The sequence below is a fragment of the Hyperolius riggenbachi genome, chromosome 4 (assembly GCF_040937935.1).
Source record: "Hyperolius riggenbachi isolate aHypRig1 chromosome 4, aHypRig1.pri, whole genome shotgun sequence".
Lineage (NCBI taxonomy): Eukaryota > Metazoa > Chordata > Amphibia > Anura > Hyperoliidae > Hyperolius > Hyperolius riggenbachi.
This window is the reverse complement of record NC_090649.1, coordinates 459,642,204-459,668,625: the sequence shown is the minus strand read 5'-3', so window position 1 is coordinate 459,668,625 and position 26,422 is coordinate 459,642,204. Positions and strand designations below refer to the sequence as shown.

At 45.3% G+C, this 26,422-nt stretch overlaps 1 protein-coding gene across 8 annotated transcripts in view; it reads right to left on the bottom strand.

Moving 5' to 3' along the window:
- The window catches only part of CDC42BPA (CDC42 binding protein kinase alpha), a 275,310-nt gene that overhangs the window by 119,727 nt on the left and 129,161 nt on the right, over positions 1–26,422 (bottom strand). For all 8 annotated transcript variants that reach the window (XM_068232799.1, XM_068232801.1, XM_068232798.1 and 5 more), the window contains exons 5-6: positions 22,436–22,584; positions 1,415–1,508 (exon numbers count right to left, since the gene is read on the bottom strand). In XM_068232799.1, coding sequence (XP_068088900.1) covers positions 1,415–1,508; positions 22,436–22,584 — 243 coding nt within the window. The remainder of the gene's footprint in view (positions 1–1,414; positions 1,509–22,435; positions 22,585–26,422) is intronic.

Here is a 26,422-nt window from a genome sequence, read left to right as displayed (position 1 = left end):
GAGACCAGACCAGAGCGGAGACGGAGTAGCGGTGACCGGCGGAGCAGGTAATGTATGCAGGCTCTATTGTGTCGGTCGTCGGGCACTCGAACGCCGCTAGCGACACGCTCCCTACCCACGGGCGATCGACGGTAATTTTCCGCACGGAGCGATCGACGGGATCGGACGAAATGGATCGAAATTCGGCGTGTAGCGGGAACAATGTGACAGCAGATTCGATCCCAGTGATCGAATCTGCTGTCGATCTGGCGGGAATCAGCCTAGTGTATGGCCAGCTTTCGACTAGGCCTCAACAATCAGAGCCAAGTCTGAATATCAAGTCTTGTCACCACTCCAAAAGGAAAGATCATAGAAACAGGAATTGGGGTCGGACAGGTGTAGAGAGGACAGCTACACAGCAATTTAGGTTATCAACATTTAAGAGTATAATAAGAAAAAATACATATATCTATATTTACGGTATATACATGTGACTTTAGCATGGAGACATGAATATCATCAGTGACCAGAGATGTACTTCAACTTAAAAGGAAATTAAACTACAAGCGTTTCACTTTCCTGGGGCTTCTACCAGCCCCCTGCAGCCGTCCTGCGCCTGCGCTGGTACTCATCGATTCTCTGGTCCCCTCCTGCAGCCCAGTTTCGTTTTTCCCTTGACTAGGCCAGATGATGGCCACTACGCCTGCGCGGCGCTGGCTGTGTGCCTCCTCGTTTGCGCTCCTGTCGCCAGGAGTGTTCTCTGCAGGCACAGTGGAGATTTTGTTTGTACTGGGTTTGGGCAGAATGCTCCCGGCGATGGGAACGCGAATAAGGACATGCACCGCGCAGCCGCAGTGGCCATCAACTTGCAAGTCAGCGAAAACAGCCACAGCGCGTACCAGAGGATCGTTTGTCCAGGCGCCGGCACAGGACGGCTGCAGAGGGCTGGTAGAAGCCCCAGGTAAGTAAAACTTTTTTTAAAGGGTACCTGAGACGAGGGATATAAGCCCCCTTCAGCCTGATTGCTCCCTCGCCCCTGTCCTCGGCCATCGGGATCCTCTGTAAGGGCTCCTGTAAATTTAGCCAGTTGGCGCATGCGCAGTGCAGCTGCGCACTCCTGTGGCCTAGGGCGTTCAGCACCTACACAGTAGTCTTGCGCATGCAAAGAACTCTTCCAGTGACAGGGGTGTGCAGAATGGGCGGCACATGCGCAGTACGCCCCAACTGGCCGCACTGACGGGAGCCCTTACGGAGGATGCAGAAGGCGGAGGACGGCGGCAAGGGGCGGATCAGGCCGAAGGGGGCTGGAGGAAGTCCCAGGTATGTATAAATTTCTTCTATTCCCCCGTCTCAGGTTCCCTTTAAGTTAGTGTGTATGTGTATTTATGTATGATATGAAATATGGAGAGAAATGGGAGCAGAGAGTTGCATTTACCGTTCCATCTTCCATCAGCTTCAAACAGGAGCCAAAATCTGCCAGTCGGATGTGTCCATTCATGTCCAGTAGAATGTTGTCTGGCTTAATGTCCCTGAAAAAAAAAACAACAACAGTTATATTCAGGTTACGCATACATTAGTGATAATCTATTTGGTCAGCATAGGATGATCAGGTGATCAGAGGTCTGATATGTGAGCCTCTGATTGGCTGCTTACCCTCATGTGATCATGTTTAACACAGGAAGCAGCAGTTAGGCCGCTTTTCCACGGACCGTTGATAGGCAGTGAAATGCCTCTCAAACTATCACAACTGCTCACTGCTGCCTGGTAACTGCCCACTCCTGCCTGGTAACTGTTCACTGCTGCCTGGTAACTGCTTGCTAAACACACAGCTCAACAGTCCGTGGAAGAGAGGCCTTAAACAGGGGTCACATGAACCTGACCAATCAGCCAATCAACTGTCTGATAAGTTTGATCACATCATGTGCCTCCTTGATTTCTTCTATAAGGAAGTCCTGCGGTGTAAATTGATCATCTGGTAATAATGTGAGTGTTTAGGTGCCCATACATTCTTGATTTTGGTTTGATCAACCGTTCAATGTGATCATTTTATCAGATCGGCTGTAAATCGATTATGCTCCATTCTGCTCAATCAATAGAAATTGGCCAATATCAGCCTAAATCGACAAATTTACTCAATAAGGATGGAAAATATTGGTCGATTGTAAAGGATTCGGCTAAGGTTTACATGATTTTGATTGACACAGGATACATTTTTGGTTTCAGAGCAGGGAGGCAGAACATCGCTCAGATCGATTAATGAAGGCGAGACGCCAGGATCTCCCTTGCAGTGTGTGGGCCACTCGCCGATTCACTTTTCGATCAATCACACTGTAATTCATCAACCAATAAAGTCATTTGCTTAATATCTTGGTGGATAATTGAGTAATATATGGGCACCTTTACTTTTTAAAGCCGACCTGAACTCCGAACTTCATAACTTCATCTCTAACCCTTAACCACTTAAGGGCCGTGGTGTTAAACCCCCCTAGTGACCAGGCCATTTTTTACTAAATAGGCCACTGCAGCTTTAAGACCTCGCTACAGGGCCACACATCTCAGCACACAAGTGATCCCCCCCCCCCCCCTTTTCTGCCCATCAACAGAGCTTTCTCTTGTTGGGATCTGATTGCTCCCCAGATTTTATAATATATATATATATATATATATATATATATATATATATATATATATATATATATATATATATATATTTTTTTTTTAAATAAGTAGCTCTATTTTTCTTTTTTATATACCATACTATTTTTATAATCCCCTCCCTCCCCCCGCCAGCAAATCAGTGCGATCGGCTGTCATAGGCTTCAGCCTATGACAGCGGATCGCCTTTGTGCCTCTGGAGGGGACAGCAGAGTGACACGGCTGTCCCCAGTACAGCGCTGCCTTAGATCGCAGCGCTGTACAGTGTTAATAGACATCGGTTTCGCCGTCTAACAGTCTCAGAGAGGCGATCGCCTATGGAAGACGGATGGTGGAGCGGAGCACCGATGTGCGCCATCTGCAATCTCCACCCGCAGCCACTCACGCCAATCGGTGTGAAGTGGTCCTGGGGCTGCCGCACTGCTCACTCCAATGGGCGTGGAGCAGTCGTTAGGAGAGAAACATTTCTTTCTTACAGCTGATATAGGATAAACATCCTGTGTTTACGAATTAGCTGCTCTGCTGAGGCAGCCAACTGACATAGCTGAGAGATCAAATTACACTTGTAATTAGTCACAAATAAGGAGGGGAAATATACAGGCTAAAATACATACAGGGTGCATTTATCTAGGTTTTCCTTCTGTCCTTTGCAAGAGCTCAGGTCCACTTTAAGGATTGATTAGGACCAACAACTCTTCTGAATCATATAACAGAACCTGCATGATCTGAACCAAAATACAACTGTTTACTAAATAATTGTGCCTTTAATAAGCACCTTAAAGGGAATATCCAGGCAAGAAAAAAAAATGAAGTTTCACTTACCTGGGGCTCCTACCAGCCCCATGCAGCCATCCTGTGCCCTCGGAGTCACTCACTGCTGCTCCAGTCCCCCGCTGGCAGCTTGCCGACCTCGGAGGTCGGCAGGCCGCTTGCGTACATTTTTACGCATTCCCGCTAGTGCAGGAACAGAAACACATACATTTTTACGTGTTAGTGGTTCCATGCGTACATTTTTACGCATGGAACCACTAACGCGTAAAAATGTATGTGTTACTATTCCTGCACTAGCGGGAATGCGTAAAAATGTACGCAAGCGGCCTGCCGACCTCCGAGGTCGGCAAGCTGACAGCGGGGGACTGGAGCAGCAGTGATTTACTATGAGGGCACAGGATGGCTGCATAGGGCTGGTAGAAGCCCCAGGTAAGTGAAACTCATTTTTTTTTTTGCCTGGATATTCCCTTTAAAAGCACAGTCCCAACTGTGATACTTCACACCAATAATCTGCGCCACCCCTTAGTGTGTATAACTAACCGTAATGGACTTTAAACGGACTTTAAAGTGAATGTGTACAGTTTTGTAAGTTTTTTTTAGTAGGGGACCACTTACCTCATTGCCCTCTATAGTTCTGCCTCTATTTCGTCAGTTTTGCTGCAGGCTGGCCCCTAAAATCAGTGTTTATATTCTTTGACCAGTTTGGTCGAATATTGAGGCTAGAGAGAGGAGGCAGAGCTTCTTTGCCCTGCTCGGTCACTCCTCCGTCATCTCTGCCACTTAGCTCCGCCCTGTTGCGCTCCCGCAGATGCGCGACTCCCCTGCTCATTACAAGAGTGCGCAGCTCCGTAGACTGTGCAGTGACGTACTGCACTCTCGCGCGCGCTGTACGATAGACGTGAGCGCGCACGCACTGTCCCAGGGACGCGCACCCCAAGTTTCCACTGTCTGGCGCTATTTTATCGGCGCTTGAGACTTGGAGATATTCGGAAGTAAGAGGCTGCCGACCCGGAAGATGAAGCAAAGGTCGGCAGCCATCTTGGATTAAAATCGAGCGGATTTCAGGCTATATTGTGCAAAGGGGGGCGGTGGTGCGGCGAAAACCAGCACAGGTACATGTATTTTCATTTTTAAACATTGATATGTCATTTTAAAAAAATTCTACATGATACCCAACGGCTTTAAGTAGTTGTGGCTGCTTATTTCACTACCCCCTATTATACAGTTCCTCATCATACTGACTCCTTGTTCTAGTGCTTTCTATTAAAGTGCTCATTATTATTCTGACCCCCAATTGAGTGTTTCTTTTTACAGTACCCCCTATTATAAAGTGCCCTATCATACTTCCCCCACGATGAGGGGAAATGCTAAGGAACCCCTGCGGAGTACTCAAGGAACCCTGGTTGAGAAAGCCTGGCATAACCTGTGTGTGTGTGTGTGTGAGGCCTTCAGGCCAGTGATAGGCAAACTTGGCTCTCCAGCTGTTAAGGAACTACAAGTCCCACAATGCAGTGCAGGAATCTGACATCCACAGTCATGGTTCATAAAGGCAAATGCATTTTAGGACTTGTAGTTCCAGCTGGAAAGCCAAGTTTGCCTATCACTGCTTTAGGCTGACAACTTCTACAGTGGCTTCAGTCAGAGCGCTAGGCCCCATGTCGGTCTGATGGCAGACAGGGTTCCCACCTCATCCCTTTAAATACCGGCACATATGAATTACACATTCCTTGTGGCTACTTAGATGCAGTTTAGGCATTGCTTATGTGTGAATAGCCCCAGAACCTGTATAACTTAGATGTGTTGGTATTTAAAGGGATGAGGTGGAAACCTTGAAGCCAGAAGCGTTCACATTGCCCGCGGTTCAGCAGATGATCTCCTTTGTAGCATGTCTCATCTAAGGAGAAAAGGTATTTTGAATGATGGGAGGCCGGTGCAGCTCTCAGTTCAGATGCTGGGCCCGGATCGTCCCACACAGTCAGCATGTACCCAGAAGAGAACGATCTAGCGGCTTTCTGTCACACGGGCACAGCATTGCAGTAAACATCACATGACACGGAGTCCTTTCAGCGTGGTATGTGCCCTGTTCCAGAGACTGCCACCCTCCATCCCCCCCCCCCCCCGTGCACCCCCCATTGATAAACTCCAGCATCAGCAGAACACACACAGACAGGCTAATCCGTCTGCATCACAGCATCAAGAGGACCTGTCACAGCACCGAGTGGGCCTCACTTTCAAAGACTGAACCTCAGCTCCTACTAAACACAACCTGGTGGAGACAGTGACGCTGGCCCTGCCACTTAAAGCACACCTGAACTGAGAGTGATATGGAGGCTGACATTTATTTCCTTTTAAACAATGCACATTGCCTGGAACAAAACATTTTGCCAGTTGGAATGATGGATTTCGCAATCGTATATGAAGAGAGAAAGTGTCCCAATCGTCTGATTTATGTGATCAATCGCCTTCCGATTACTTTTGATCCCGCAAATCTAATCGAATGATCACGTCAGATGAAAATATTTTAATGTCAATTGGCACCCTAGTGCCCTCTAATGATACAATTTTAAACTTATGTAATAAATGGGTAAACTGAGTGGAATATACTTTAAATGGATACTTTATGTAGTCTCTCATATTACATAAAAGTGGTAAGACCGTACAATCAATCTTGTATCATTAGTGGGCACTTTTTTCACACAGAATATTGGCGGTAACCAAAAACAGGCCTTCAGGGATTACCGCTTTGGTACGTGGGAATTCCCCATCTGGAAGCCGGACAAGCAGGAAGAGACACTCAATCCTTGTGGCTGAAGCGATCACGTGCGCGGAAGCGAATTCCTAAAATATGCTTCCATGCATGTGGGACACGTAAAACTTGTGGTGGGCAGTTTAAAACAGGAGGATTAGTCATACTATGCCAGAGAAAAAAAACACATAAGTAGATACTTTTTTTTTTCTTTTCTCCTCCAAACACAACACAAGTGAGCAGAGGATCATGTTTCAGCTAGGCAGCGCTGCTAGGCAGGGAGATAAAGGGAAGAGGAGGACTATATTATGGATAAAAAGAACCCCCAGCATGCGACTGAATGGCAATGGCTATTAAAGGGCCAGTGCTCCTAAGGTATGTGATAACTCCAAACCGTAACAGCAGAAAAAGTTTTGAAAGCAGGATTAGCATCTTTATCACTTAATACACTCAGGCCAGTTGCTGTTGAAATTTTTATGGTGACAATCCCGCTTTAAGAAACACATGTTGCCACAGACTTACAGGACTACCGGTCCGCTACACGTCGCTGCAGGAGCCGGATGATGACATAGGTATGCACTCACGTCAAGGATGCAGCGAAAATGTCCCATCAGTCGCATTGCGCCACACTGCATCGGTATACCTAGCGATGGGCTTGCGGTAAAATAATGCACCGCACTAGTGTGAAAGGACCCATAGGCTTCAGCAGAAATCCACCGGCTTAAACTGTTGCTACTGATTTCCCCCCTTCTCCTGATAAGTGAGGAAATTTTGTTTCAATTATTTCATCGAACAAAATACTGTATATAACTAATTAAAAAAAAAAAAACGCACACACACACAAGAGTCTCGGGCCACCAAAGACACGCTGAGAATGACTAGCAAGAAAACACTGACTCTGAAGTAGGTTTGCTATCCGCCTCTAAAACAATTATTTGTCTTTCTCGCTCCGATCGTTCCCGCAGGATGTGGCCCAGACGAATCGCCAGAGAGATAGAGAGCAGGCGGAGAATGTGAACGCACGCATGGTGTCACCGGGGGACTATAGGCCATTAACATTCCTAATTAGCTCACTTCTCAGAGTTTCTCTGACTACACAAAATGATTCTCTGAGCATTCCAGTACTAATATTTTCTCTATTTTGACATTCTCGCAGCAGCAACAGTCTGAGTACATGATGGGCTATTGGTGCATCAGGTCTGGCAGCATCGGCATGAGTACATGATGGGCTATCGGAGCATCAGGTCTGGTAGCATCGGCATGAGTACATGATGGGCTATCGGAGCATCAGGTCTGGCAGTATCGGCCTGAGTACATAATGGGCTATCAGCGCATCAGGTCTGGCAGCATCGGCCTGAGTACATGATGGGCTATCGGAGCATCAGGTCTGGCAGCATCGGCCTGAGTACATGGTGGCCTATCGGCGCATCAGGTCTGTCAGCATCAGCCTGAGTACATGATGGGCTATCGGCGCATCAGGTCTGGCAGCATCGGCCTGAGTACATGATTGGCTGTCAGCGCATCAAATCTGACAGCATCGGTTTAAGTATATGATGGGCTATCGGAGCATCAGCCTGAGTACATGATGGGCTATCGGCGTATTAAGTCTGGCAGCATTGGTTTGTGTACATGATGGGCTATAGGCGCATCAGGTCTGGCAGCATCGGTCTAAGTATATGATCAGCTATTGAAGCATCAGGTCTGGCAGCATCGGTCTGAGTACATGATGTGCTATCGGCGCATCAAGTCTGGGAGCATCGGTCTGAGTACATGATCGGCTATTGGCACATCATGTCTGGCAGAGTAAGTCGACAATGGAAAGGAATAAAGTACTTCTGAACTGAGAGCCAGTTACAGAGTAACCTTTCCATGCTCACACGCAGGTCAGGGTGTGGCTGCAGTCATGTTCACGCTGTGGTTAGGGTGAAGCTTCAGGGCTGCTTTCCGAAAACTGGGTAACAATTACTTTTCCAGTGACAACATTACTGCTCTGCATGCTCATTCTGGGCCAGTGAGATATAGTAGCAGTAGCAGAGCATCAGCACAGAAACCGGGCAACTGGCATTGCTTATTAGAGGATGAAGATGGCAGCGTCTGTAGTACTCGCACTTTAAGTCCTCAGATACCATGATGATTTCTTCAGGGCTTTCATAGTTAATACGGAAGAATAGAGCACACGTGATCCAGTAAACCTGGACTGTACTTTATAAAAAAAGTTAATTAGGCACAAATGCTTATACTCCAGTTTAAATTTATTAGAAGTCGGAGTACTTTTTCCTGTCTAAATGTCCAAGTGTGGTCTCCAGGCCGTACTCCCCCACAGCATAAACTGAGGTGCAAGGTCATATAAATACTCAGTTTGCTTGGGGACAAGGCTTCCGATAGACATTGACCGGCTTTGGTGGTTATCGTATTGCTGGATTGTCCCTGTGATGGAGAACATATTTTAATGTTTAGAATGTTGAAGATTCTGTAATAAAGATTTCTATGAGTTTTGGAAGAAATCCCTGAGTGTACTGATCCTTGTGGACTTAGACCAGTGATGGCTAACCTTGGCACTCCAGCTGTGGTGGAACTACAAGTCCCATGAGGCATTGCAATACTCTGACATCTCTAAGCATAACTCAGGGAGGCAGAGGCCTGATGGGATTTGTAGTTTCGTCACAGCTGGAGTGCCAAGGTTAGCCATCACTGACTTAGACTGAGTATTTTTTCCTCACTCAAAGTACCCTCGACTCCAACTCCACAGTCCAGTTTACATCAGAGTTATGCGTCCCTGCACCATCATATCATTTCCATATCATTTCCATATCATTTCCATACTACAGGCCCCCCCACCCGCAGATTCATGGAATGCAGGCCTGTGTGACTTGCGGAGGATGTGAGAAAGCTTTAGCTGCAGAACCCTGAGAGGACGGATGCCGTGCGCTGTGATCTGAGAAGACACGTCACCCCAGCTTTGGCATACAAAGCAACGCTCGCATAGCGATCCTGAGAAAGCAGCAAGGGTATTTATAGCCCATAGTCTCCACAGCCAGATGGTTCACAGCAATTAGCCAGCTCCAGCCATCCTCCGCTGTGGCAGCATTTGGAGGACACATGCCGGCTCAGGCATGACTGGAATGGTCTGCCAGGGTGCTTTTTATGTGAATGTGGGGGATATTTATCCCTGAGATGCTGAGTCAGACCTGCACCTGGGAAAAGGCAAGGCAGGCCGCAGCCTAGGGAGAGCAGGAAACAAAGGGGCAGCAGAAGGTCTCCACTCAATAATTTTAGTTTTAACGTATACCAGAGCTCACTAAAAGCAAAAGAATTATACATACCTGGGGCTTCCTCCAGCCCCATCCACCTGGATCGTTCCCACCCCACCATCCTCTGAAGTCTGCAGCTACGGTACAGGTTCCCCGCACTTCTGTCAGCCGGAGCCAGTCTGCACAGGAGGAGTGTGCTCTTTGCTTATCTCCAGCAGCTGCTGGAGAGATACGTAAAGGGCGCACTTTTCTTACGCCAGACTGGCTGGCAGAAGTGACGGGACCCGGTACCGGAGCTGCAGACATCTGAGGACGGCGGCGTGGGAGAGCGATCCAGGCAGATGGGGCTGGAGGAAACCCAGGTATGTATAAATATTTTGCTTTTAGTGAGCTCTGGTACACTAAGGACAATAATACCAGCCTTTAAAGGGAACCTGAGGCAAGGAAAAGTATTTAAAATAAACACATGATGTACCTGCAAATGAATATTGCATACTTACCTCACTGTCAGTTCCTCTCAGAAGCTCAACATTTTCTTCTTACAGTGATCCCTTGCAGTTCTGACAATATTTTGTCAGAACTGAAATATACCAGTTGCTGTCAGTTATATATAAGCAGCTGTCAGTTACAACTGAATGTGCAAGGTAATGTCCATGTTTCCCTATGGCTCAAGTGGGTGATATTACAGTTTAACAGTGTGCTGAACATGAAGCTGTTATAGGGTAATGGCCATTTTTAAAATGGAGGACGGAGAATTCCATTGATCACAGTGGACAAATGGGACGCAGGGGAGGAGAAAGATTGATGAGTAGACTACACAGGAGGTAAGTATGATCTGTGTATGGTTATTTTGACTTTTAATTTTCAGTTCAGGTTCTCTTTAAGTGAGAAGGATATGGAAACTGCAAAATGAATTTCCTTTTAAACAATACCAGTTGCATGGTTGTCCTGCTGATGTGTCATGCATCAGTAGTGTCTGAATCACACTCCTAAAACAAGCATGTGGCTAATTCAGTCACACTTCAGTCAGAGCACCTGATCTGCATGCTTGTTCAGGGTCTATAGCTAAAAGTGTAAAACCTCTCACACACGCCTGACTAAAGTCAGCTGAGGCGGCCGATAAGTGCCTCAGCCGATAGTCAGACAAGTGTACAGTGGCCCCAATCCACAAGTGATCTGCCCAGTGGCCCAACTCACCCCCTCCAACGCTGATTTCTTTAAAAAGAGGAACTGTTGAGAAAATCTTAACATTTGAAACACATACAAATAAGAAGTACATTTCTTTCAGAGTAAAATAAGCCATAAATTACTTTCCTCCTATGTGGCTGTCACTTATAGTAAGTAGTAGAAATCTGACATTACCGACAGATTTTGGACTAGCCCATCTTCTCATGGGGGGTTCTCGGGGTTTTCTTTATTTTTAAAAGCACTTCGTGAACGTCAGCTGCTCCGTCCAACTGCCAAAATAGTGTGCAGCAAGCAGGGAGGCTGACCAGCATCTTTGTATAAATCCTTTTCAGAGAATGTCTTCATAAAGAATAAAGGCCATGCTGAGAATCCCCCATGAAGAGATGGACTAGTCCAAAAACCTGTCGGTAATGTCAGATTTCTACTACCTACTGTAAGTGACAGTAACATAGGAGAGAAGTAATTTATGGCTCATTTTACTCAGGGAGAAATGAACTAATTATTTGTATGAGTTTTAAATTTTAAGATTTTCGCGACAGTTCCTCTTTATTGACTCAGCTCTCTCGTCCGCCAAGTTAGGCACGCGCAGCTCCGTCAACCCTACGCACGTTCGTCGGCATTTTTCCGCATGCGTTTTTGTCACAGAAAGTAATAGTCTATGAGAAAACGCATTTGCTGTGCACTTACATGCTGTAAGTTGTATTTGCACAGGAGAAAACGCAAACTCTAACTCACATTTATTTTACAGAGATGCTACATTCTATAGACTGTTACTGCATACGCATCAATCGCGTTTTCGAAAATTCACAATTTTTTTTTTCTCCAGACCTGCAATTCTCCATTCACTTCCATTGTATGCGTGCTGATTGTGTTTTGGTAAATTCGCAATTTGCATGCTGTTTTTACTACTTGTGAACCCGGCCTGACTGCACAGGATACGGTCAGACACGCAAATCGGTGTTCTTATGATTAGGGATGACCAATGATATGCAAATAATTTCCCCCTGCATTCAAACTTCATATACTGTATATACTCGCGTATAAGCCTAATTTTTCAGCATAAAAAAAATCTGAAGTTACCCCCTTGGCTTATATGCGAGTCAGTGGAGCGAAACAGGTTTGGTTACTGGCAGAGGAGCCTAAGATTGGCACTAGTGATCCTGCTCTTACCATATTGCGCCCTGCTGTGTCCATGCCCTCCATCCCCTGCAACATGGTGTGCAGAGTGTGCTGCTCAAGACTACCTGTGTCCCCCGGCTTGTGGAGCGGAACGTGCCAGCAACGCGTCAGCAGTGCAATGATCGGAGATTCTTCCTGTGTGGCAATCGCTGTGTCTCATATCTATGACGCCATCTAGTGGCTTCTTGAGACACAGCTGTATGATCCCTGGGCACATCTGGGTATGGGGAGGGGGGCTGACTTGTACTGGGGGAAAAATCTGACTACTGTGGAGGGGGCTATATTGGGGATGGGGCTTATATGCAAGTCACTCACTTTTTCCTGGTTTACGAGGGAAAAGTGGGTACCTCGGCTTATATGTGGGTCGGCTTATATGCGAGTATATACGGGTAAATTACATGCAGCTTGAAATTGGACCAATCAGAATAACTTCCTGTCAAATTGGTCCAAGTTCATGCTGCACAACATTTACATGAAATTTGTATGCAAGGAGAAATGACTTCTATCTCAATAAAGATCCCTACTTATGTCAGGGGGGGGGGGGGGGGGAGGATTATTTTTAGTAATCAGTTGTAATAGGCTATGTGACTTAGGGGATAGCGGGCAATTCTCAGTTATTTTTGTGTACAGTGCAGGAATTTGGCCGATGACAGAGTCGTGGCGGCATCACAGCAGATTATCACGAGGCAACGATCGGCCAAAGATTAAAAAACTAAAAGCTGCAAGCGGTCTGGCTAATTCACGTCACAAAGCCCTAACACTGGCCCGACGCTGCGTATTACCCGCCGGAGGCCGGGGGACGTAAGCTCCTTAGGAATGTGGGCTCCATCTGTCGGTGCCATCTGTCACCAGGTCCTACAAGAAAAGCTTGCGTCAGAATCTCAACCATTTTCAGCTGTTCCTACGCGACTGACACTGCGCCCCGCATATCGCCAACGCCAAACAGGGTCACTTCCTGGGGGGAGGATTGAACAGTCAGAGTGCCCTGTTGCTGAAAAATACTGAACAGACTATTCTAATTTAAAATACAACTGCATGAAATATTTCCTTCAGGGCCCTTTTCCACCAGCGCGTTTGCGCTGGCTGAATCGCAAAAACGCAAACCGCTAGCGATTTTATAATCGCTACGGTTTGCTTTTTAACATAGGAATCGCGGTAGGTCATTTCCACTACCGCGATTCGTTTTTTACTTGATCGCGATCGCGCCGCGGAGCGACTTTTGCCGCGATTTTGCTATGTAGTGCATAGCATAGCAAAATCGCGGCCGCGAACGTCGGGGAATCGCCGCTAATTGCGATTCAGCAATCGCTAGCGTTCAGCGTGAACGCTAGCGATTGCTAGTGGAAAAGGGCCCTAAAGGACCACTGTCGCGTAAATCTTAAAATTTAAAAAACATGTAAACATATACAAATAAGAAGTACGTTTCTTCCAGAGTAAAATGAGCCATACATTACTTTTCTCCTATGTGGCTGTCACTTACAGTAGGTAGTAGAAATCTGACATTACCAGCAGATTTTGGACTAGCCCATCTTCTCATGGTGGGGGGTTCTCAGGTTTTATTTTTAAAAGGACTTGGGGCCGGTTTCCACTGCTAAATGATGCGAATGCAGCTACCTAGCCGCATTGCATCACTTCCGCCGCCGGCCGCGTCACTTCTGCATCTCCCGATGCGGAAGCCAATGGAGGAGGTGGGACGCGGCTGCGGGCCGATGTGGCCGTGCCATGCTGCAGATTCTCGGATCGCTCCGTACCGCTCCGCACAACATGCACGCAGTGGAAACTCTTCCATTGCCGTGCATGTGTTTCAGGACACCTGCAGTGCGATGCGGCTATGTAGCCGCATCGCACCGCTCCTAGTGGAAAGGGGCCCTTAGTGAATGGCAGTTGCTCCGTCCAACTGCCAAAAAAGTATGGCGAGCAGGGACTGGCCAAAATCTTTGTATAAATCTTTTTCAGGGAGTGTCTTTATAAAGAATGAAGGCCATACTGAGAATAAGGTCAGATTTCTACTACCTACTGTAAGTGACAGCAACATAGGAGAGAAGTCATTTATGGCTCATTTTACTCTGAAAGAAATGTACCTCTTATTTGAATGTGTTTTAAATTTTAAGATTTTCGCGACAGTTCCTCTTTAAAGGGAACCTAAAGCAAGGCTTCAATATTTATTTTCCTTTTAAGCAATACTAGTTGCCTGGCTATCCTGCTGATCTCTTTGGCTGCAGTAGTGTCTGAATCACACACCTGAACCATCTGCATGAAGCAAATCCAGTCACACTTCAGTCAAAGCACCTGATCTGCTGCATGCTTGTTCAGGGTCTATGGCTAAAAGTATTAAAGGCAGAGGATCAACAGGGAAGCCAGGCAATACACATTGTTTAAAAGGATATACATATGGCAGTCTCTATATCTCTCTCACATTCGGTTCCCTTAAAAAAAAGTCTTAAAGGGAACCTGAAGTGAGAAGTACATGGAGGCTGCGATATTTATTACATTTTAAACAATACTAGTTCCCTGGCAGTCCTGCTGATCTATTTGGCTGCAGTAGTGTCTGAATCACACCAGAAACAAGCATGCAGCTAATCTTGTCAGATCTGACAATGTCAGAAACACCTGATATGCAGCATGCTTGTTCAGGGTCTGTGGCTGAAAGTATTAGAGACAGAGTATCAGCAGGATAACTGGGCAACTGGTATTGCCATATTTATTTTCTTTTATACAATAACAGTTGCCTGGCTATCCTGCTGATACTCTGCGTCTAATACTTTTAGCCATAGCCCCTGAACAAGCATGCAGCAGATCTGGTGTCTGACTTTTTTGTCAAATCTGACGAGATTTAGCTGCATGCTTGTTTCTGGAGTTATGCAGACACTACTGCAGCCAAATAGACCAGCAGGGCTGCCAGACAACCGGTATTAACAGGAAATAAATATGGCAGCCTCCATATTTTTCTTGATTCAGGTTCCCTTTAAGTCTAAAAGGGCCCTTAAAGGACTCTTGAAGTGAGGGGGATATGGAGTCTGACATTTATTTCCTTTTAAAAAATGTGATTCAGACACTACTGATGCCTAAATGACCAGCAGGGCTGCCAGGCAATTAGCATTGCTTAAAAGGAAATAAATATGGCAGCCTCCATATACCTCTCACTACAGAGGTTCTTTAAAATTATTGCAATTCTTGCAGGCTACACTCATTTGGGAGCATTTAAAAAAAATGCATGGTACATACACTTTACGAATGATTAATGAGATGCTAATAATTGTGAGTCGATGCAAATTTATGCAGCTTGGAAATAAGCTGATCAAAAGTAGCAGCTGGGTATTTGATGGTTCAGTTTGCTTTAATTTGCATAAAATTAGCATGATATTTGCACCAACTTGGAATTGTTTGCATTTCATTCACCATTCTTTATCATTCAGGCAGGGGTCACACTTGTCGGCTTTCGTGCGCGTTTTCTGCACAGAAAAACTGTTTTCAACTGAGAACTCATGTTAATCAATGAGCTAGGTCACACTTGAATGCAGATTTCGCGCGCAGAAAAAAAACTGACATCTTGCGCAATTTGTCAGTTTTCTCTATAAATTACATTAGCCGTTGTAAGGTAGAGGTCACACTTGTCTTTCAGTTTTCTGAAAAGTGTAGAAACTGAAAGACAAGTGTGACCCCTGCCTCAGACTTCTGCACTGAGTGAGCAGGTACTGCAGTTTACTATCATATGAACAGAGTAACAGCTTATACTGTAACTACTGGAGGGAGCAGAGATCAGCACACACTGCAGCTTGTTTATCAGTACAGACACAGAGTAACAGCTTATACTGTACATACTGGAGGTAGCAGGAATCAGCACACACTGCAGCTAGTTTACTATCAGTACAGGCACAGAGTAACAGCGTATACTGTACATAGTGGAGGCAGCAGACATCAGCACACTCTGCAGCGATCAGCACATGCAGCTGCTAGTTAAATATCAGTATAGGTACAGAATAATACAGAGATCAGCACACACTGCAGCTAGATTACATTCAATACAGGCACAGAGTAACAGCTTATACTGTATATACAGGAGGTAGCAGAGATCAGCCCACACTGCAGCTAGTTTACTATCAGTACAGGCACAGATTAAAAGCTCTTACTGTACATACTGTACATAGAGATCAGCACACACTGCAGCAAGTTTATCATCAGTGCAGGCAGAGTAACAGCTTATGCTGTAGATACTGGAGGTAGCAGAGATCAGCACACACTGCAGCTTGTTTATCAGTACAGACACAGAGTAACAGCTTATACTGTACATACTGGAGGTAGCAGGAATCAGCACACACTGCAGCTAGTTTACTATCAGTACAGGCACAGAGTAACAGCGTATACTGTACATAGTGGAGGCAGCAGACATCAGCACACACTGCAGCGAGGTTACTGTCAGTACAGACACAGAGTAACAGCTTATACTGTACATACTGGGGTAGCAGAGATCAGCACACACTGCAGCTAGGTTACTATCAGTACAGACACAGAGTAACAGCTTATACTGTACATACTGGGGTAGCAGAGATCAGCACACACTGCAGCTAGGTTACTGTCAGTACAGACACAGAGTAACAGCTTATACTGTACATACTGGAGGTAGCAGGAATCAGCACACACTGCAGCTAGTTTACTATCAGTACAGGCACAGAGTAACAGCGTATACTGTACATAGTGGAGGCAGCAGACATCAGCACACACTGCAGCGAGGTTACTGTCAGTACAGACACAGAGTAACAGCTTATACTGTACATACTGGGGCAGCAGACATCAGCACACACTGCAGCGAGGTTACTGTCAGTACAGACACAGAGTAACAGCTTATACTGTACATACTGGGGTAGCAGAGGTCAGCACACACTGCAGCTAGGTTACTATCAGTACAGGCACAGAGTAACTGCATATACTGTACATACTGGGATAGCAGAGGTCAGCACACACTGCAGCTAGGTTACTATCAGTACAGGCACAGAGTAACTGCATATACTGTACATACTGGGGTAGCAGAGGACAGCACACACTGCAGCTAGGTTACTATCAGTACAGGCACAGAGTAACTGCATATACTGTACATACTGGGGTAGCAGAGGACAGCACACACTGCAGCTAGGTTACTATCAGTACAGGCACAGAGTAACTGCATATACTGTACATACTGGGGTAGCAGAGGTCAGCACACACTGCAGCTAGGTTACTATCAGTACAGGCACAGAGTAACTGCATATAATGTACATACTGGGGTAGCAGAGGTCAGCACAAACTTCAGCTATAGGGTCCCGATTTTAAAGCATTAGAGCATCATTATGTGAGAATACACTATGTCCTGGGTAAATATATGAGCAGGGTACACTGAGACACACAGTATAGAGGCGGCGCAGCAGGCATCATGTGACGCAGGCACATCTGGCATTCAGCAATAGGGATTTCTATGCTGGCCAGTACATAGATGGTATCAGTCCACAGCACTGCAGTAGATTCTGGTAATAGCTGCCGCTCATTACAGCCAATTGAGATTCACTTATCAGCAGATGCTGCACCCAATGAACACACACTGTATTGATATATACATAAAGCCACTCCTGATATGCCGGCGTAAAGAGGTTTTATGACCTGTGGGACGAGGATGACGGCCTCTCCACTGTCCCAATTACTACTTACATTATCAGACGTGTGAGAATTAAAGAGGAACGGTCATGGCAATAAAATGATGAATAAAACTGCTTATTTCTTTACAATATTCATTTATAGATTATTTAGTGTTTTGCCCATTGTAAAATTTTTCCTCTCCCTGATTTGCATTCTGAAATTTATCACAGGTGGCGATAACTATAGTACTGGCGTGTGATCTCTGCAGAATGTTCATTTACTGAAAGTTCTAAAGCCAGTACATAATATATCTGATCTCCTCAGAATGCTCTGGGAGAAGAATTTCACATATGTAAACAGCCTAGGCCAAGCATTACTGACAGGGCTACATGCCAATATAAAGCAATGTGTAGATATAGGAAGCAAGCGTTACTGATGCTGAAACCAAGAAAAAGTACCAGAAAAGTGGATATCCTGAATAATTTACTGCATTTTACTATAGCGATAACAACCGAGTCAGGCTCGGGGCTGACAATTCGCAGCTCAGAGCGGTGCGGAGGCAGCGGGCTCAGGCAATTCCCTGAAGATTTCATGCTGAATTCGGATGGGAATCGGCCTGTAGTGTATGGGCAGAATTGACAAGAGACAAATTCATCTCTTTGTCGAATCTGCCCATAATCTTTAGGTCTATGGGCAACCTAAGTGTATGGGAACCTTTAAACCAACCATGCTTTGGGAGGGGAGTGTTTGCTGCACAAGACTGGTCACTATTACAGAAGGAAGGTAAGGTGAATACAGGGGTTCAGAGGAGATGGCATTCAAGCCTCTGAACCCAGACCAGGCCCTGGGCATGTGCCTGGACTGCCTCATGGTTGATCCAGTTTGGCACATGACACAAGGAAGGTCCCTTAGCACTGATGGATGGTGACACAGGAGTGTCTTACAGCAGATCTGATCAGTGAGGATGAATGCCTTGCTAGTCACTAATGCAGCTGCCTTTTCAGGCTTTTACTGGCCTTTTAAGTCATTTAATATTCGCTCATTATTATTAACGCTATCTTGGCAGCTTCAACCTCTTTCTAGCGATGAAGATTTTACAGGAGTGAAATCCCAAGACGTGACGCCATCCGTTTTACTGGAGAATGTGTTTTATTAAACAAATTCCATCAATTAGCAGCTCTCTCCCTCGCCTGGTCTTTTCCATTCTCCATTAACGAATAGGTCTCTTTCCAAGATGGTGCCTGTGGCTTCCATATAACTGGCCACATAACGAGCTGAGAGGTTCTGAATCATAGACATTCTACAATAGAATATAGAGGAACTGTAGTGAAAATAGCCTAAAGGTGGCCATACACTTATAGATTTGCAGCAGATTCCACCATCAGATAGATTTCTGTCAGATGTACTGTATGTCAAGTCGAATCTGACCGGAATCTATCTGATGTGTGCCACACACTAGGAACAGATTTCCAATAGATTTCAGAATGAAATCTATTGCAAATCGATCTAAATGCATTATTGGACCATTAGATCCAATGCAACTCTATGGACCAGCCTTTCTCAACCTTTTTACCCTGGAGTAACCCTGCAAATAACTTGAGGAACCCCTGGTCTTTAAAGAGACACTGAAGCGAAAAAAAAAAATCTGATATAGTGAATTGGTTGTGTACTATGAATAATTACTAGAAGATTAGCAGCAAAGAAAATATTCTCATACTTTTATTTTCAGGTATATAGTGTTTTTTCTAGCATTGCATCATTCTATAATATGTGCAGATTACACAACACTCAGCATTCAAAATGAGTCTCTCAGAGCAGTCTGTGAAGTAATGACCTCTCCTCTAGCAGAGGAAGAGTAAATAGTCCAGGAACAGTTGAGATAATAAAAGTCAGATAACAGCCCTCTCCACGACTAACTTAGTCGGAGAGCTTAATGGCTTGTTTGCATAGAGAACAACTGGAGTTTCTGAACTCTTCCTGTACTGGAAACTATTAGACTGATGTATCTGATCTTAATGTTTTATTTCTTAGCTGTGCTACACATACAAATCATAATATCATCATTTTTTTTTCGCTTCAGTGTCTCTTTAAAAGTAGCAGTGTTCTCCCCAGGCTCTTTTAGCCGGGTGCTCCACTCGGCTAGACTTGGTGACCACCCGGCTGTCATCGGCTCAGCTCCTCACCTCCTCCTATGCTGTAAGCACAGTTGCCCTGCATTTTCAACTCGCACCACCCGGCTACTTTTTCATGCCACCCGGGAGAACACTGTGTAGGTGAGGCTGTTAATTTCACTACCCCCTATTACACCAACACTCATTTATACTGTGCTCATTATTATTCTGACCCCAATTTAGTGCTTCTTTTACCGGACCCCCTATTATAATGTGCTCTATTATCCTTACCTCACGATGAGGGAAAATGCCAAGGAACCCTGGTTGAGGCCCAGTGCACACCGAGCGGTTTTGGATGCGATCCGCCGGCTGCATCCGCCCTGTAAATCCGCTTGGCTAATGTATTTCAATAGGATGGTGCACACCGGCGGTTTGAGGTTTGTAGCAAACCGCAAACGTGCCTCCTGCTGCATGCTTACGGTTTTCAGAAGCGTTTCTGCCTCAATGTAAAGGATAGGAAAAACGCAAACCGCTCTGGAAAACGCTACATCAGATCGGTTTTCCAGGCGTTTTTGTTACAGAAGCTGTTCAGTAACAGCTTTTACTGTAACAATATGTGTAATCTGCTACACAAAAAACGCTCCCAAAAACGCTAGGTATGTGTAGAAAACGTCTCTAAACATACCTAGATTCACTCTGAAATCTGCTCCAAAAACCGCTAGCGTATTGTGGATCTGCTAGTGGTTTTGGTGTGCACTGGGCCTGAGAAAGCCTGCTATAGGCCATCAATCTACTGCCAGCCTGTCAGATAGATCGAAATTGGCCACAGATCGAACGGGGAATTTGATAGAATTGATTTCTGATCGATCGATTCTGTAGAATTGCTTTTTTTTTTTTTTTTTTTTTTTACTTACTCTATCAATTTATAAATTAGTCAGTGTTTTCCCATTGTAAAATATTTCCTCTCTCTGATTTACATTGTGAAAGTTTATCACTGGTGGTGACATCTTTAGTTCTGCCAGGTGATCTGTACGGAATGTTTGTTACTGAGAGTTCTATGCACAGAGAGAGATACTGCTTGCTGGGCAGTTGGAAAAAGCCGTTATTTCCCACAATGCACCAAGGTTCACAGACAGCAAACTGTCAGGACCATGGTCATGACATCACACTGTGGGAGGGGTTTCACCACAAGATCAGCCATACAGACCCCCCCCTGATGATCTATTTGAGAAAAGGTAAAGTTTTCTCATGGGAAAGGGGGTATCAGCTATCGATAGGAATGAAGGTCAACCCTTAGTTAAAGTCCCTCTTTAAATCCTAACTATACCCCCCACATTGTTTTCTGTGTTTGGAAAGGGAAAGTAAGAATTACAACTTCAAATAGGTTTGCTGTCTGAGCTCACAGTGAGGAGCGTTTCATCAACTATCTCCCTCACGGATGTCATGTGACAGGAAGTGAGGTAAACTCTGCTCCCAAGGAACAAAACCTCCCGGTTAGGTCTGGTAGGTTTGTATTGTGTCTCCACACAGGCCTTGGTTAGGCTGGAAATAAGGGTTGTTGTAAGGGTCCGGGTTCTTCCTTCACCCCCACAACCAGGTATGCCTCCCGGGTTCCAATACCCGGGGCAGCGAGATATCAGCTGCTAAAGTCGTACTACACAGCACATGATAATTACCATCCCGCACAGGGGTTTCGCCATTTTCCACACATCGCTCTCCGTCATTCAGGTGATCGCCAGCCAGTCATAACGGCTCCCACCGAATGATTAAATAACCTCATAAGTCAGGAGTCTGCTGGCTGCATCCGAAAACTACGTGAGAGCCGCCATCTGGGAAACGAGTCTTTCCAAAGGCCAAAATAACTTTATAATATTAAAGAGAGGAACGGGGCCAGGGAGCAAATTCCTGTACAGACCCCTCTCCAGCAGCGGTTACCACGGCAACACCACTTCTAAACACTACACCGAGCCAGTCACTTCCAACAATCCAATCATTGTACATTATGTACTACTAACCATCATGGTGTACATATTACAGTTGTGGCGCAAATATGCATAAAACCAAAACAACAACAACCAACAGAAATAAACAGAACAACAATAACATTTCTATAGCCTTTCCTCCCACAGGACTCAAAGCGCTTAGGCTCTCTCAGATTTCTGCAAATGCCAAACTGAACAGGTGGCTTTTCAGTCTGGATTTAAACACGTCCAGAGATGGAGCTGTCCTGATCTGCTGAGGTTAGGCGTTCCATAACGTAGGAGCAGCATGACAGAAGGCTCTGCGGCCAAAAGTTTTCAGGTGGACGGTACAAAAAATAAAATCCTAAACTGGGACAGTAATAAATGCTAATGATTTACATTTTATGTTCATTTATGCAGCATAGAAATGGACCAATCAAATGCAGAAGTCATTCTTCCATTGAGGCCGGCTTGTTTCTAGTGTGATTCAGACACTACTGCAGCCAAATAGATTAGCAGGGCTGCCAGGCAACTGGTATGGTTTGAAAGGAAATAAATATGGCAGCCTCTATATTCTTCTCACTTTAGTTGTCCTTTAACCACCCTGGCGGTATGGACGAGCTCAGCTAGGAGAACGTATGTACTTGTCAGTGGCACAGTGCTTTAAAGATGAGTGAATTAGGCAAAGCAAGCAACAGTGAACGGACCACCAAACGAAAACCCAAGGCAAGCAAAAAACCCACAACAACCTCAACAGCAGCAGCTAAGAACAAGTCCAATCTTTTAAAAGGAAGCAAACAAGACAAGACGGATGATCAGCAAATGTTTAAGCACAACTCAGAACTTCCTCTCTGCTCCAAAGCCACAGCATGATAACCTTTATGGGAAAGAATGTCTGCACTACAATTCATGGAAAGCCTAAAAAATAAACACCATCTATCAAAATCGAAAGGATTTCCTGCGCACTGAGCACCTGTCACGTCTTACCTGTGGACATAGTGCAGCTGGTGAACCGAGTCGATAGCCATGACCATCTCAGCCAGATAGAAGCGTGCCATGTCCTCTGGCAGGCGATCCTCGAATTTACTGAGTAAAGTAAGGAGGTCTCCCCCGACATAGTAATCCATAACCAGGTACTGCATGGGCGGAAAGAGGGGAATACAGTTAGTAACCAGGAAGTTACAAGACCAGACCTATAAGCCACATGACCAGACCGATAAGTCACATGACCAGACTGATAAGTCACGTGGCCCAGTGGCGTATCTACCATAAGGCTGCAGGTGCTCACAGCACTGGGTGTAGCCATGGCTAGGGGTGCCACTGTGGTGCTCAGTCACTGTGTTCTTCCACCTGGGACCTTTTCTCATAGTTTGGGCAACATTCAGGAAAATAGCAGCAGGCAGTGCAGGGGACTGTACTACTTCCTGCACTAGATGTAGCGCCCCTTCCTGTCCCGTGGGCAATGGGTCTCCTCGCTCGCTACACACAGCCTGCAGTGAGTGAATTTGCAGAGCAGCAGGGTGAGTAGAGAGAATGATTGCTGTGCTGCAGCTGGGACATTAGCAGGGAGTGGTGGCAGGATGTGTTTAGTGCTTCAGAAGTTGCCTTTCATTAGTAGCCATGTGCACTGACTGCTGTAATGACAGAGTGCCCTAAACTATTGATTATTTATCCTGTTCAGAGTAATTAATCAATTATGCAGGGCAGTCTGCTGTTGCAGAAGCCATTGGCACTGACATCTTCTGCAGCACAGTATAGAGTACAGAGTTTCATAACGGTTAGCCCCATCCACATCCTAACGACTCCGTTTCCCCAAAATTTGCAGCGACACCCTACGTGCCACAACCCTTCAACCCTCCCATAAAAAAAATGGTTGTTTTTGGGGGTGTCTGTAAATAATCAGCATCGGGTGTCGAATTTCCTAGGTTTGCCACTGACGTGGCCACACCTATAAGTCAGGTGGCCAGACCTATAAGTCACATGACAAGACCCACAAGCCACATGGCCAGACCTATAAGACATGTGGCCAGACCCATAAATCACGTGACCAGACCTATAAGACCTGTGGCCAGACCTATAAGACACGTGGCCAGACATATACGTAGGGTTAACTTAGCACACCATTTGGTAGAGCCGAATCAGTGTCAAGTGGAGGATTATTCCAACAGCACCATTCACAGTATCACAATGTCATTGTGCACAGGACATGCCTCTCTGTCCGAATAAGATTTGAAAATGTCGCCTCAAGTTCTCTATAAAGTAGGGACTGGTCAGTAAGCGGCTAATAAATCCAAGCTGATGCAAACTGTATGTATGAAATTTAACAGCTGCATAGATTTTTATAAAATTAGGATATAATTTACAAATTATTTGTATCTCACTGAAAAACCCTACAGGTGGCCACACACGATACAATAAAATGATCCGATTTTACGGCAATTCGATAAAAAGGATCGGATCTCCCTATCTCCTATTTCCATTTTTTTTCGATTTTTATCGAACTGGAATGCCAGATATTTTTCTTCAATCTCTCTAAAGATTGTATGGTGTGTGTTAAATTGTCAATTTATTAATATACACACCCTAGCAATTTACTCATTGGTCATATTTTTTAAATATTACAGTCAGAAAAATTGATTGCAATTCTTAAATTGAACAGATATTTAAAAAATTGTATGGTGTGTGGCCACCTTAAAGGATACCACAACTGACATGTGGCATAATGAGATAGACATGTGTATGTACAGTGCCTAGCACACAAATAACTATGCGGTGTTCCTTTTTTTCTTTCTCTGCCTGAAAGAGGTAAATATCAGGTATGTAAGTGGCTGACTCAGTCCTGACTCAGACAGGAAGTGACTACAGTGTGACCTTCACTGATAAGAAATTCCAACTATAAAACACTTTCCTAGAAGAAAATGGCTTCCGAGAGCAAGAAAGAGATAAAAAAGGGGGACATTCTTATCAGTGAGGGTCACACTGTAGTCACTTCCTGTCTGAGTCAGGACTGAGTCAGCCACTTACATACCTGATATTTACCTCTTTCAGGCAGAGAAAGAAAAAAAGGAACACAGCATCGTTATTTGTGTACTAGGCACTGTACATACCCATGTCTATCTCATTATGCCACATGTCAGTTGTGGTATCCTTTAAGTATGATTATCCTTTTAACCTCCTTAGCGGTATGCCCGACACTGTGTCGGGAATACCGCTCTGTGGCCCTAGGAGTCCCCCATTATAAAATGATTGTCCCAAATAACTGTAAAGCCTTTAGCTAGCACCAGGCTAGCTAGTACAAGTGTGGGGCACCCGACGCTCCCCTGTGATCCCCCCGTTTATACATTACCCAGCCTGGATCCAGCGATCGCGCAGCCTCCCTGCACAGCTCCGGTCTCTCTATGGGGAGGATCAGGTTTGCACAGGATGTCGGCGACGTCATAAGCGATCCTCCCCATAGAGAAGAGCGGAGGGTGCCGGACACTTCTATTAGCTAGCCTAGTGCTAGCTAGAAGCTTTAGTCATTTGGTACAATTATTTTGGAATCGGGCAAAAAGTAACAAAACCTCCTGAGAGGCGTAACGCTCAGAAGGTTAAGCAATCTTGAAACTACATAAATATTACATTTGTAAAACCTCTTTACAAAGAGGTTTGCAGTGAAAAAAAAAATGTTATTTTCATGCATCACAGGCAGCAACAACTTTAGTACTGACAGGTGATCTCTGCAGAATGCTCATTTACTGAGAGTTCTAAAGCCAGTAGAAAATATACCTGTTCTCAGAATGCTCTGGGAGAATTCCACACACTAACTAATCAGCCTAGGCCACAGGTGTCGAACTCCAGGCCTGGAGGGCCAGATCCATGCCAGTGTTTAGGATGGACTGAGAAAGAAAGGAATGTGTTCTACCTGATGGACCCCAAACCTTTCCTGATTCAGTCCCATCAATTCATTTGAGCTGTATCAAATATATGTGAGGATCTCGGCCCTCGTAGGACCGGTTTGACATACCTGGCCTAGGCTAAGCATCACGGGGAGGGCGGGGCTAAATACCAATATACAGCCATATATAGATATAGGAAATGTTTCTGATGCTGAAACCAGGAAAATTACCATGAAAGCGGGTATCCTGAATAATGTATTACATGCCACTATACGTCACTACAGTGTCTCTTTAACAAAACAAAAAAATGTAAGTTAACGTCATATATGGCAGAAAAGCTATAAAAATTGGGGCGGGCCTCTTGGACGGGTCTCCAGTTTTCTAATAGTTTTCCGTCTCTCCTCAGGATTGAGAAGCTGACACTTTCCACGTTTCGGTTTTCATTGCTTCAGTACGAATTGTTTTCATTGGGATTTAGCGGGATTTAAGTCACTTACATCACAATTAGAAAAGCAGATCTCACACTTAAGCATCTGCTGCAGAATCCCACCAAAACTGGCCGTCCGCCTCAAGCCCAAGTGCAGGGGTTCCTTCCAAGAGGACCTGTCACTGCACTGAGGAGACAGAATCAAGGCTCACCTCCCAAACGAGGACTCTTACGCCTGGTACACACCATGCAATTTCCCATCAGATAGGCGATCATTTCAATCAGGCCTGATCTGATTTCCAATCATTTTTCTGATAGATTTTCCGAACACATCCTTGCAAAACTGATCAGAAAAACGATCGAAAATCAGATTGGACCTGTCGGAAATAATCGATTTGACCTGTCTGACAGGAAATTGCACGGTGTACCAGGCATTAGGGAGACCACACGTGTCTGTGGAAAACCTTTGCATTTCATGCAATTTTTCACGTGCGCATTGCCCACCATAGACTGCCGCCACCTGCTCGCTGTCTGCATGCTCTATGCGGCACTGAATCCGTTTTTAAATGGTGCTTCTCCCAGGTTTGGCCCCATCAAAGGGACTTTGAGCAGTAAAACAATATAAAAGAATTCTGGACTAACCTGGGGGTTTCCTCCAGCCACCCCCTT